Here is a 13,189-nt window from a genome sequence, read left to right as displayed (position 1 = left end):
TACTCTGCAGTGACTCTTTCTTAACAGGAGCATTGCAGTACTGGCATCTGTAACTGTTACTCTGCAGTGCCCCTTTCTTAACAGGAACATGGCAGTACTGGCAGCTGTAACTGTTACTCTGCAGTGCCTCTTTCTTAACAGGAGCATTGCAGTACTTCCTGCTTTAACTGTTACTCTGCAGTGACTATTTCTTAACAGGGACATTGCAGTACTTCCTGCTTTAACTGTTACTCTGCAGTGCCTCTTTCTTAACAGGAGCATTGCAGTACTTTCTGCTTTAACTGTTACTCTGCAGTGCCTCTATCTTAACAGGGACATTGCAGTACTTCCTGCTTTAACTGTTACTCTGCAATGCCTCTTTCTTAACAGGAGCATTGCAGTACTTCCTGCTTTAACTGTTACTCTGCAGTGCCTCTTTCTTAACAGGCGCATTGCAGTACTTTCTGCTTTAACTGTTACTCTGCAGTACCTCTATCTTAACAGGAGCATTGCAGTACTTTCTGCTTTAACTGTTACTCTACATTGCCTCTTTCTTAATAGGAACATTGCAGTACTTCCTGCTTTAACTGTTACTCTGCAGTGCCTCTTTCTTAACAGGAACATTGCAGTACATCCTGCTTTAACTGTTACTCTGCAGTGCCTCCATCTTAACATGAACATGGCAGTACTGGCAGCTGTAACTGTTACTCTGCAGTGCCTCTTTCTTAACAGGAGCATTGCAGTACTGGCATCTGTAACTGTTACTCTGCAGTGCCTCTTTCTTAACAGGAACATGGCAGTACTGGCAGCTGTAACTGTTACTCTGCAGTGCCTCTTTCTTAACAGGAGCATTGCAGTACTTCCTGCTTTAACTGTTACTCTGCAGTGTCTCTTTCTTAACAGGGACATTGCAGTACTTCCTGCTTTAACTGTTACTCTGCAGTGCCTCTTTCTTAACAGGAGCATTGCAGTACTTTCTGCTTTAACTGTTACTCTGCAGTACCTCTTTCTTAACAGGAGCATTGCAGTACTTCCTGCTTTAACTGTTACTCTGCAGTGTCTCTTTCTTAACAGGCGCATTGCAGTACTTTCTGCTTTAACTGTTACTCTGCAGTACCTCTATCTTAACAGGAGCATTGCAGTACTTTCTGCTTTAACTGTTACTCTACAGTGCCTCTTTCTTAACAGGAGCATTGCAGTACTTTCCGCTTTAACTGTTACTCTGCAGTACCTCTATCTTAACAGGAACATGGCAGTACTTCCTGCGTTAAATGTTTCTCTGCAGTGCCTCTATGCAGTTCTTTCTCTTAACAGGAACATTGCAGTACTTCCTGCTTTAACTGTTACTCTACAGTGCCTCTTTCTTAACAGGAACATGGCAGTACATCCTGCTTTAACTGTTACTCTGCAGTTCCTATTGGATAACAGGACCATTTCCGGGATTTCTGCTTTAACTGGAACTTTTCAGTGCCTGTTGCATTACTGGAACATTACGGCGTCTGTAGTCTATTGATACCTTCCATGCACACTGTCTCAAACATTGTGTAACCTAGTCACCCAAGTTAACTGCAACATTGTAGTGCCTGTGATAAAAATGTGGTATTGCGTTAATGTTACATTCAACATTGCGGTATCTCTAACATAACGTCCATCTTCATATGGCTTAATCAGTGCTTATAGATTACTTTTTGATTAGCATCTAGACATTGGAAGAACATAAAAATATAAAAACAATAATGGTGAAGGTGAAAGACGCTGCCTTGAAACGTGGATACAAACAGTTACCATGCTAATATGGTCGCACAAGACCTCTTGGTTAAACATAAATTGTCAATGCAAGAGAAAATAGTCTAGATTATCCACCGCAACAGATTGTATATAGCGAAAAGGGAAAAATAGCTGTTAAAATTCAATGAATGGACAACTGTAAATCAGTGATGACACCAGATGTTAGCGAAAGGCTAGGCATAACCTGCCATAGGCCCTGCCGGCATCACCCATCATACACATAATTTGCATGAAAGTACATATATATATATCAAGTGATCGATGAACCACAAAACCCAGTGAAAGGATTGTCCATTTACTGATTTGTTGAAACTAATAAAAACGATGTTGAATTTTGAATTATGCCTGCTGTTTACAAGTGCAGAGATTCTGCTACTTTTAAGTAAAGAAAAAACGTTTAAGAAATATATTCGTTTTGCAACACGACAATTGGGATCAGGTATATTCAAGATACTTTGTAACAATCAAACAAGTGAACAAATATCTGAACGAATTCTGTGCATGAACTGTTCAAATCATTCCCGCAATCTTTGTTAGGACGTGATTAATGATCGTTTATCTATCAAAATTGAAACCAGATCGATACTACCACTCTTACCAGATCGTCGATTATAGGCACTTCCAGATAAGCATTTATCTTTCCGTTTTGAAAGGCGAGCGTTGTGACATTGTTGGCGTAGTCAGTGGTCGATTCTGCATCGCCGTTGGTGTAGGTCACTGCTGCAGTCATTGTTGACCTATCCGATGATGGTCTCCTAATTGGGATGACCAGTTGCCCCAAGCTCTCGGTGACACATGATTTCGCATTCGCGCTGAACACCAATGGAGGCTGCGTGGTTGTCGTGGTAGTCGTGGTCGTCGTGGTAGTCGGATCTGGAGGCATTGTAGAATAGCGTTTAATGTGTTGAAAATTAAAGCGACAAAGGCAGCACAATCCATTGTACGATTCCAACAATATTACAAACATCATTGTGTTTTAATAGTGAAACCGGCTCATTTGTTTTATATTTAGATCTTTGCATAAAGATTCAGAGTAACAAATACATCTCCACAATACTGTCTGACAAGAGGGGTGACTTCTGCTTTCCAATATTTAATTTTCTCTTTATGTCAAGCTGCGATGCCAACGGATCAGGATCCAACCTTTGGTGTCCCCATTTAAGGCACAATCGAGCATACTACTTCTACGACTTTTAGCAAAGGGTCATAGGACTTGCTCATAATTTATTTACATAATTAAAAGAACTGTTCACCTTCGCAGCAGCAATAGTATAGGTATAATCTTTGAATGGACGGTATGCGAGTGCATTGCAATTTACATCGAAAAAATCTCATGCACATTCTTATTTGTTTGTGACTAAATATTCCCAACAGGTTACACAAACATAAATAAAACCAACATATCAATTTAGTTCATTTCTGATATCTATCAAGATGTGGTCAAAGGTCAATATTTTCTACTTGACAAATACCCAGCTGACTTCAAATACAACACGCAGAGTTATTCAAACTCACAGCTTCTCGGTGTTTAGCTTCATGTACTATACTGCAATGAGAGTTGCCAGGGACTCACATGCTACATTATTTCAGAAAGGTGAGTGAGTATGGTTTTACGCCGCTTTTAGCAATATTCCAGCAATATCACGGCGGGGGACACCAGAAATGGGCTTCACACATTGTACCCATGTCAGGAATCGAACCCGGGTCTTCGGCGTGACGAGCGAACGCTTTAACCACTAGGCTACCCGACCGCCCCTATTTCAGAAAGGAGAATATTTTGTCAATGATAAGGAGGTGAGCTGTGGAATACTTACGATAAATGTTGACGTGATATTATCGGGAGTGCCAAATTGTAACACTTTGTCCCGCTTGCGTGCCTTGTTGACATCGCCGTGGGAGCCACGTGCTTTCCAGCTATCACCTTATGCACTCCAAGCCTCGCTTTCATAGCGGAAGTAGCGAAATGCGTAAAGGCCAATAATTGAACTTTGTTTGTCCTGCGACAATTAGCTATATTTAATTGCTACCAATTATAACTAAACGAGCTACAACAAAGTATCACTGGCAACAACCATTTGTTACCAGCTATAACCAGAAAAACTGAGCCTAACAAGAATTGTACATGAACAGTGATCCAAGATTACCAAGTTGACCAGGGATGCAAAATGCTACCACTAATGGCGAGTAGTTAGCCGCTGTAAATCTTAATGCGAATCTCTCCTCTGGCTCTTGGGTCTGTAACAGAACAAACCAGTAAATTAGGCTATGTGTAGGTGTCAGTAACGTCAAAATGTTGAATCTCCGTGACACTGTTATCACAGCGCGTTACTTGAGTCGATTGAATGAATGAATCCTTGTTGAATTTCGTTCAATGGTAAATAATTTCCAGTGGAAGCTGTGGTTTAGGACCAAACAAGGCTGTATCATAACCATACATTATATTACAGTTAAAGAACTCAACATCTTTAAACAGGGTTATCTTCGCAAACTTCCACATGCCCAAATTGCAACAATTAGTGGAACACCACAATGAGTTTACCCATTGTTTCATTTGAAGAACATGACTGAAAAGATGAATTTTATTAGCGAGGTTTCCTATTCTAATGAGTAGATTCTGAGTGTAAAAAATGGTTTATGCTGTAGTTTCTGCTGGTTGTATAATTTCCTGTTACCACTGTGCTGTCATATCGCTTCTTGTGCAATGTTTTATTGAGTAGAACCTTACACAGAGTTAAATTTGGTACATCGCATATTTTTAGTCGATTGCATCATGCTCAGTGATGTTTGTACAAACGTAGCTATTTACATATCAATTCATAAGTATGGAAATAATATTTACGTATCAAGAATTTAGTTTAAACATACCATGTCTGATGTTATTGATACACGGATTGCAACGAATGGAAGGACTGTGAAAGTTCCGACTGGTCCAGAGGGGAGATTATAATCCACATCGAACGTTGCAGTGCCATCTCCTTGTGGATCAATTCTAAAGCTGAGTCCAAACCCGTTGTCGCTTAGATCCTTACGTAAAGTGAACACAAAGTTATCCCCCTCAGATGTCTCAAAACAAACATCGGTGGAAGGTTCAGTTGAAAAAGAAAACAGTGCAACTGAAATTTCACAAACGTAAATTGTCATTGAATTATATAACGTATTTCATAATACAAAAAAACTTTTAGATTGAGGTCACACTCTGCGGAACACAGCATACACTTTATGACCGAGTTGGACATTAACTGAAATACCAACCCTTGGCACTGTCTCAATAATTAATATATGTCCTACATATGATACCAAGAGGTGGAGAGGTAGCCTAGTCGTAAAAAGTTCCATGGGTGCGGTGTGTGAAGCCCATTTCTGGTGTTCTTCGCTTAGATGTTGCTGTATTTATGTGAAGAGCATCTCATTCATTCACATGACTATATTCCCTGTGAAGATCAGGGTTAGCATTGGTTATCAGCAACTCCATCCAACGGGATCAAGTGGTCAGGCCCGCTGACCAGGTTGATGCATGTATAATTACATACCGTCGTTATATGACCCGTGAAGACCTGGGGTAGAATAGGTCTTCAGCAACCCATGGTTTCCCTGAAAGGCGACTAGGCTTGTCGTCAGAGGCGACTGACGGGATCGGGTGCTCAGGCTGACTTGGTTGATAGATGCTCATACTGTCAATCACTGGATTGTCTGGTCTAAACTCTATTATTTACAGGCCGCCGTCATATAGCCGGAATATTGCTGAGTGCGGCGTTAAACAATAAACAACTAAACAAACAAACACACCGTCCTGAAATAGCTGGAATATTGCTGCGTGCGGCGTTATACAAGAAACAATCATACAAACACACGACTATATTACGATGCTCTGAGATGCATGTTAGTAAGTGAGTGATTGCACAATGGTATCAACACATTCCAGTAGCACCCCAAATTGAAGCAGTACAAAGTAGGTTTCTCACTGGTATTCCCTGATACTCCATAAAGTAGTCTAACAACCTTTTTGTTTTGGCTTTGAACACGATTGCCGTAGAATAATACTTCTTTTGTGCTGACATTTCACCAAAAATGTTTATAATAAACTTGCATAATCCCATGCAACTGACACCAAAGTGAGTGGTATTGCTTTTAGAATCGATGTAGACACCTCACCAAATCCAGATCATGGTATTCATCAAAAGTTGATTCTCCCATGAAATATCCCTCGTACTATCAATATCGGGAGGTGGGTTTCGCTGATGTTTAAGGTTCTGGTTCTATTATACACATGGGTATAATCAATATGAACTCCATTTCTCGTGTCCCCGCCGTGAATATTGCTAACAGCGGCGTAAACACCTATTCACTTCTAACAATATGGAACTAACATTGCACCTGTATCAGGTAAATAGACCAAGCGATGAACTAAGCCTCACCTGATTGCCCAGAACACATGTACAACAGCAGCAGAGAGCCAAAGCTGTAGACGGTGTTTAAGCACATTTCCCCAGGCGTGTCTGACAAAACAAGAAAAATCATTTACCTGATATCTGAGAAATAATGAATACATCAAAATACATCATCCACTACAGTAAGTTCAATTGCCACGGTTGTTTGACATTGGTAGTCTAATACAAGACAGAAAAATTCCTGTCATCCACAAACTGTGAGTATGTGGTCAGGTTTATTGTTTTGCATACACCTAAATTGGGTAGTACAAAACAGACTTGTAATGATGAAGGGACGTGAATAAGATATCATATTGAAGGAAGTTTTTTATTATTGATCCAATTTAAACCGTTTCAAGTGTATGTTCAAAGACATGTTGGCGATGTTCGTTTGTTTGTTTGTTGTTTAATGCCGCACTCAGCAAGAGTCCAGCTATATGACGGCTGTCTGGAAATAATCGAGTCTGGATCAGACAATCCAGTGATTGACATCCACGCAATTGGGATACGATGACATGCAGCAACCAAGTCAGCGAGCCTGACCAACCAATCTCGTTAGTTGCCTCTCCAGACAAGCATAATCGCCTTTTACGGCAAGCAAGAGTTGCTGAAGACCTATTCTGCCCTTGGTCTTGTTGGCGATGTATTGTGAGGGTGCAGAGAACCAAAAGGCGAATGTGGTGTGTCGTCAAACAATGAACGAATGATCAATCATAAGGTGTGACATGGTCAAAACCAATCTCCTAATTACAATTTGAGAGAGTCTTGTCCACTGCGCTTGCAGCGACTGGCTCCCGATCATGTCCCAGACGTGCTCTATGGAGGTAAGTTTGATGATGTATTGCTGCTGTATGCGAGCCTCCCTTTCCATGGACAATATGCAACGGCGTTCTGGCAGTCATAGTGATTCCGTCTTATGTCCTTACACACCCTATCCTGAATATCTATCACCTTGCCTTACGTTGACGTTCGTCAAGACGCATCCGTCCACGCCTATCCAGAAAGCCCAGTGTGAATCTAGACTCACCTGAAAATATTGCAAGGTCATCGGCGATTTCCCCAGTTACGTCGTTCTAAATATTATTGACGTCTGGTTATACTGTAAACAGTTATCGGAAATGTGACGCTGTTTTACTGTAAATCCATGTGTTAAGACGACAGTATTATGTTGTTTTTATTATACCTGAACTGTTCTGTCATATGTTTCTTCAGTTACGGTAAGTTACTGTATGCACTGTCTCCATTACGCAAAGGTGCACAAAAGGGTGACGGGGGTGTGCAAATCTGAAACTTCAACCTGACAGGACAACATCGGTACGCATCATGGTGGTACAAACTTCTATCCGAGCACTGGGATGGTGAAAGTTGTGTTCCGTGTCAGCTCCGTTCTGCAATCGTGCGTCATCCCATCCTTGACTGTTACTGACCTACATGTACCACCATATTGGTCACGGTACCTAACAGTACAGGGATGAAGTCGTTGTTTGGGGACCGACCATACCTCGTCGTCACGTCTCCTGTCTGAACTACAGGTTCCACATATGCGAAATCACACTTTTGGACATCAGCATCTCTCTATCTGTCTGGCACTACACTACCGGTTAAAAGAAAGTAAACACTTAAACATTGGATTTGACCAAACATTTACAAATGTTATCAAAAGGTTGTTTGGCTGAAAACACTGAAAACTAAAGGTCCCCAACACAACTGTGATACTGGTATGATAAACCATTTCTTTCTTCATTTCAGGCACCATCAAACATGGGTGTATACTAAAATGTCTTTCTCTTGCATCTGTGTTTTATGCTTTCTGTTTTTGTCTGTCAATGGGCTAATTCTTGCCTCTTGAATTTTATCACGTTTTGCATATGCTGCGACTGTAGACTTGTGTTTACATCTATTTGGTGGACATGGCTCAGAATTCTTGATAGCATGTCACTCAGCAGTGTCTCAACTTAGCCTTCTTTTCATCCTTTCTATCAGTGTATCTCACATACATTTACGGTAACACTGAACTTGTCACTACATGACGTTACATAGCCACATTAACAAACTATCACAGTTTAATTATGCTTAATTTATTAAATATAATGTTTCCGACAATAGGCCATTTGAAATTCGATGTACTCTTCGAGATCGTTCATTTTGTTACAGTTGATCTAGGCCAAACAATAACGATTGTTATGTATGATTCTAATGAATAAAAATGCAATGTGGATGTCTGTCTGTGAAAGAAGGGATCGTTCTATTGTTTTGTTGAAATTTTTGTCGCATTCACGTCAATACAATACTACTTCGTGATAACTGACATCAATGCAAACACTTCTCACCTAACATTCCTGTATGATTTTACATATGTGCCGAAACAGATGCAGTAGGGAGAAATCGGTAGAATAGTGATGAGATTTCACAGGGTATGCATAGTCAATGACCAAGAAAAAGTAAACCTTTGCCTTGAGTGAAAATGTAAAATTCTCGCGTGGTTTAGACTATAGGACACCGTAGTTCGAGACAAGAGGAGGGACGATGTTTTGGCTCAACTCAAATAGCATAGAAGAGATACTCGTACGTATTTGATTTATCTTGAAATGAGATATATCGTTGCATTATTCGATTGGTTTGTCATTTTTATGATAAATCTAAGGCATGGAGAACCCACGGCATTGCGAGAAAAGGGATATACATTTAACTTCTCAAATGTAAATCTGCAGGTAATTTAACCCTACATTGACAACACTGTAGTGATATAGCATGTTGTCACGCCGGTGACCCGGGTTCGAATCCCAACATGGGTACAATGTGTAAAGCCCATTTTTGGTGTCCCCCGCCGTGACTATGCTGGAATATTGCTAAAAGCGGCGTAAAACCATACTCACTCACTCACTCATATAGCGTGTTAATTGCTGAAACCCGGAAATCGATACATTTGAGGACAGAACTAAATTGTGAAATCAGTAAATGACCACACAAGACCAATGAGCAATCAACAAAGTATATTGAAATACACAAGGTTTACAATCCTAAAATGTAAATTAAATAATTGGATTGCTCAGTATGTGGCAGCAGCAATAAATAATAGGCCCTATTACAGAATTAGTGCCCAGTATTGATAACAGGTGGATGTTTCGAATTAAGCATGTGCCCCGTTCTTGAATCCCGCAAACAATATTGGAAACAGGCTGAAAAGTTTGTTGTCTTTTTCTGGCAGGTATATGTGTTTCCCGTCCGCATGGGCAAGTACGATAGAAAGGATGAAAGTCGAGCTTCTCACAACGGAGCTATCTGTGCAGGGAGGCTATAGCTAGCGAAGGTGTCAAGGACGTAAACAGTGAGGGAAGCCACAATGTTACACTTTGGACCACCGTAGGCTAATAGTACGTTTTTTCAACGCATCATTGAATTCTTGCCACTTAGAATCAACACAAGTGCCTACGTATACAACAATACTGCTGCCACATAACTGTATGAAAAGATAGAAAACTATATGTAGACTATTTTCCAGTCATAGGATGAAACGAATTTAGATCTTGATCCTGCTAACTCAAAGTCAACCTGTCCACTCATAATATATCGAACTGTCCGAAGTGTGAGACAATAGGAATGTTGATATTGGCTCAGAGTGCCGTTAGAATGTTGTCGCAAACTACATTAATTGTTTGTAATGTCACAGATAAGATAAGAATGTTATCCGAGGAAGAAATCTGCCAAAAGAGTACATCACTACTATCAACTTTAGATTTGACTCTTAAACCTGATAAATGTCCATTCCACATTTGTACTGGATTCCAATGCTCCGTAAAAATCCGTACAAAGAGAAATATATTGCTTGGTTCAGCAAACATACCAACAAATCCCTGTCTCAAAGATAAACCATAATCCTTAATACTATAAAGTAAGGACTTTCTTTATATTCAAAGAATATATTTGAGACAAGTGGAATTAATACGGTGTGGGTTCTCACAAACTTAAAGCACTGGCTTCAGTTTTGCAACCTCAGCAAAGAACCAAGTATACATTTGATTTTTTAACTTTGTACACCACTATCCCACATGTAAACTTAAGGAAAAAACTGATCCCTGGGGCATTTGTTACAAAACGTGACCAAGCATCCAGCACTACTGTTTTATGTTAATTCGCGAACGCTTGGCGTCATCACTGATTTTCAGTGATCCATTCATTTAATTATCACCGCTATATTGCCTTTCACGTCCTATGGAATTGATTTCGGTGGATAATCGTGACAAGTTAATCACTGGCTTTGAATCTATAGATTTACATTTCTATCGTCACAGGTTCGGGGTTACTTGTCAAAAATGAAACCAAATGCCGTCTCAAGTTTAATGAGAAAACAATCAAGCAAAAAGCAGGGAACCCCCATAGGCTACAATCGGCTCGCCTTCTTGCTTGATCGGCTTCTTATGCATAGAATCGGAATTACTTCTCGGAAAACAAGGAATTTTGACGAAAAGATGAACTTCAGTTTCAGGTATATCGATTATATGACATCGTTCAATAACCATCAAATAACTCATTCCCTTCTCTGATGTACCCACCTGAACTACAAATGAAGGAGACTTCGTCTGTTTATGTTTATATCTATGCATAGACCATATGACATGAAGCATGACTTCAACTTTCAAACGGTCAACTTTCCCTTTATGTCCAGCAATATTCCAGCAACTCCAGCCTTTGGTGCCACAATCGAGTATACTCTTTATACGATGATTTCAAAGAGCGTCATAGGAATCTTCAACACAAGTTGTAGCCGTGGGTAGTCGTACTTTAATACCACGTGCATGGACAATATTAGCTATACAATATCTAAACATTGTGTAGGACAAGGGCATTGAGAGCATGATTTGGGGGACCAAAATTGGGGGGAAAGACATTTCTTCAAGAAGAAGACATCCCATGGGCACCATTTGTGCTCCCCTTCTTGTTGATCTTTGTCTTTATGCATATTTCCAAAAGTCAACTTACCCTTTATGTCAAGCAATATTCCAGCAGCTCCAGCCTTTCGTGTCTACATTTTACACATTTTGCGGTACAATCGAGCATACTCCTTCGATGATTTCAACGAGCGGCATAGGAAACATTAACAAAAGTTGTTTGGTCCAGGTTACAACATTCAAGGCCTCAGTAATGCTTTCAAAACATTTTAAGAAAGACACGTGGAGGACATTTCCAAATTTGACGCATCAATGACAACATTGATGTCCGAAGCAATTCCCTTTTTCGACACGTTCAATGTGTTCCCGTGTCTTTTCAGATGAATACCTGATTTGCCTTTACCTTGGTGCCACCGGTGGGGCAGGATGCACTCACATTTCAGCACAAGATATCATCACTATTTGTGAGATGTTCATAACCACATGCTCATGATATAGTCGGAATTGTATAACCGACTCGGTTTTTGGTCGCTTTTATTTAATAGTATCTTGTTTCTTCTTAAGCGGTATAGGGGCGGTCGGGTAGCCGAGTGGTTAAAGCGATATGGCTGAAATATTGCCGATGTGACGTAAAGCATAAACTCACTCACTCCCTAGTGGTTAAAGCGTTCGCTCGTCACGCCAAAGACAAGTGTTCGATTCCCGACATGGGGTACAATGTGTGAAGCCCATTTCTGGTGTCCCCCGCCGTGATATTGCTGGAATATTGCTAAAAGCGGCGTATAGCCAAACTCACTCACTCACTCTTAAGCAGTATATGATTAATGGAGTTTCAGATAACAAGGTTTCACTGTACTCGTACCCAGGAAGCAAATTATCCTGGACGTAAGAGGTGTCTTCATTGATCGGTAGTCAGGTTCGGTCACGTCAATGTGTCCTCATACACAAACGGTGTAAATTATTGCTCACAATATCGATCATTGGATTGTCTTATCCGGTCACTATTATTTACACGACGAGGTCTGAGTGAGGCAATAAACAACAAATGAACAAATAAACAAAACATAAATATCGAGTCTATTTGATATAATTAAAAATGCGATACGTAAAGTGTAAATATATATACATGGTGATTTTATATGTCGACTTACCAAGTTCTGCCAAACAGGTCTTCCAGCTGGTAAACTTCTTAAACAAGGTAGATGCAGCCTGTTTCAGAGATATATTGAAACTGTTGTCGGATAAGGCTACGTACATATACATACCCGTTACTCCACCAGTGAGGTTCGCCGAAACATCTCGATATGCATCAGCACTCCTTTACACAAGCTAACAAAAGAAATCTTTTTGACATATGTTGAACAAATTTATACAAAATGTGTTTTTGTCACACTACGTAACCATGGAGTGCACAAAACCAGTCATGTCAGTCGGTCTGTTCTGTAAACGGTGACAAGTCCTGAAAACAATCTATAGGATGGACGGGGTAGGACAAGTGTCTTTACAAACTGGAAATATTCCTTTGAAAATTATCAGATATGTTCAAATGGCCTCCTTCTAGTTGTTTTCGTACACAGGCCGCAGGTGTACTGCGGTTCGGCTTCAGGCAACTAACAAATTGTGAATAGCCTTCTTGAATCATGCTGGAGCAGGACACCCGGTGTCATCACTGATTTTCTGTGCTCCATTCATTTAATGTTCACCTCTATTTCTCTTTTACACACAATGGGTCTGTTTCGCCTGATCATATACAGGTAACTAAACGAGTCCCCGTTAGATACAGTTTTTATTACAATGAGTGTATTTCAAAATGTATCTAACGAGCGAAAGCGGGAGTGTGCGACTACGTGTATTTCAAAATGTATACTCAACAACAAAAGTTCCTGTGACACCAATATTTTAGTGTATTTTTCAAACAAGTAAAGTTTGGTTTTCATTATTGTAGTACATGTATGGAATCAAATTACAAAAACGCAACTGCTACAGAAAAGCATGCATTCCATGCAAAAGTTGACTTTTATGCAAGCCCTATGCATTTCACTACCCAAGAATGGGTATAAAACATGTGCGTTAACGGGATTCCATATGCATTGTTTAGCATCGTGC

The 13,189-nt window shown here is 40.2% G+C and overlaps 1 protein-coding gene across 1 annotated transcript in view; it reads right to left on the bottom strand.

Annotated features, from left to right (window-relative positions):
• LOC124128530 (EGF-like domain-containing protein 2) overlaps nucleotides 1-12,389 on the bottom strand; it is a 28,650-nt gene extending 16,261 nt beyond the window's left edge. The window contains exons 1-5 of the mRNA XM_048382579.1: nucleotides 12,235-12,389; nucleotides 6,183-6,263; nucleotides 4,633-4,880; nucleotides 3,912-4,002; nucleotides 2,366-2,640 (exon numbers count right to left, since the gene is read on the bottom strand). Coding sequence (XP_048238536.1) covers nucleotides 2,366-2,640; nucleotides 3,912-4,002; nucleotides 4,633-4,880; nucleotides 6,183-6,263; nucleotides 12,235-12,346 — 807 coding nt within the window. The 5' untranslated portion in view covers nucleotides 12,347-12,389. The remainder of the gene's footprint in view (nucleotides 1-2,365; nucleotides 2,641-3,911; nucleotides 4,003-4,632; nucleotides 4,881-6,182; nucleotides 6,264-12,234) is intronic.
• Nucleotides 12,390-13,189: the final 800 nt, after the last annotated feature.

Source organism: Haliotis rufescens, unplaced genomic scaffold, assembly GCF_023055435.1.
Source record: "Haliotis rufescens isolate VD_foot unplaced genomic scaffold, xgHalRufe1.0.p SCAF_4, whole genome shotgun sequence".
Lineage (NCBI taxonomy): Eukaryota > Metazoa > Mollusca > Gastropoda > Lepetellida > Haliotidae > Haliotis > Haliotis rufescens.
This window is presented reverse-complemented; position numbering and strand designations above follow the sequence as displayed.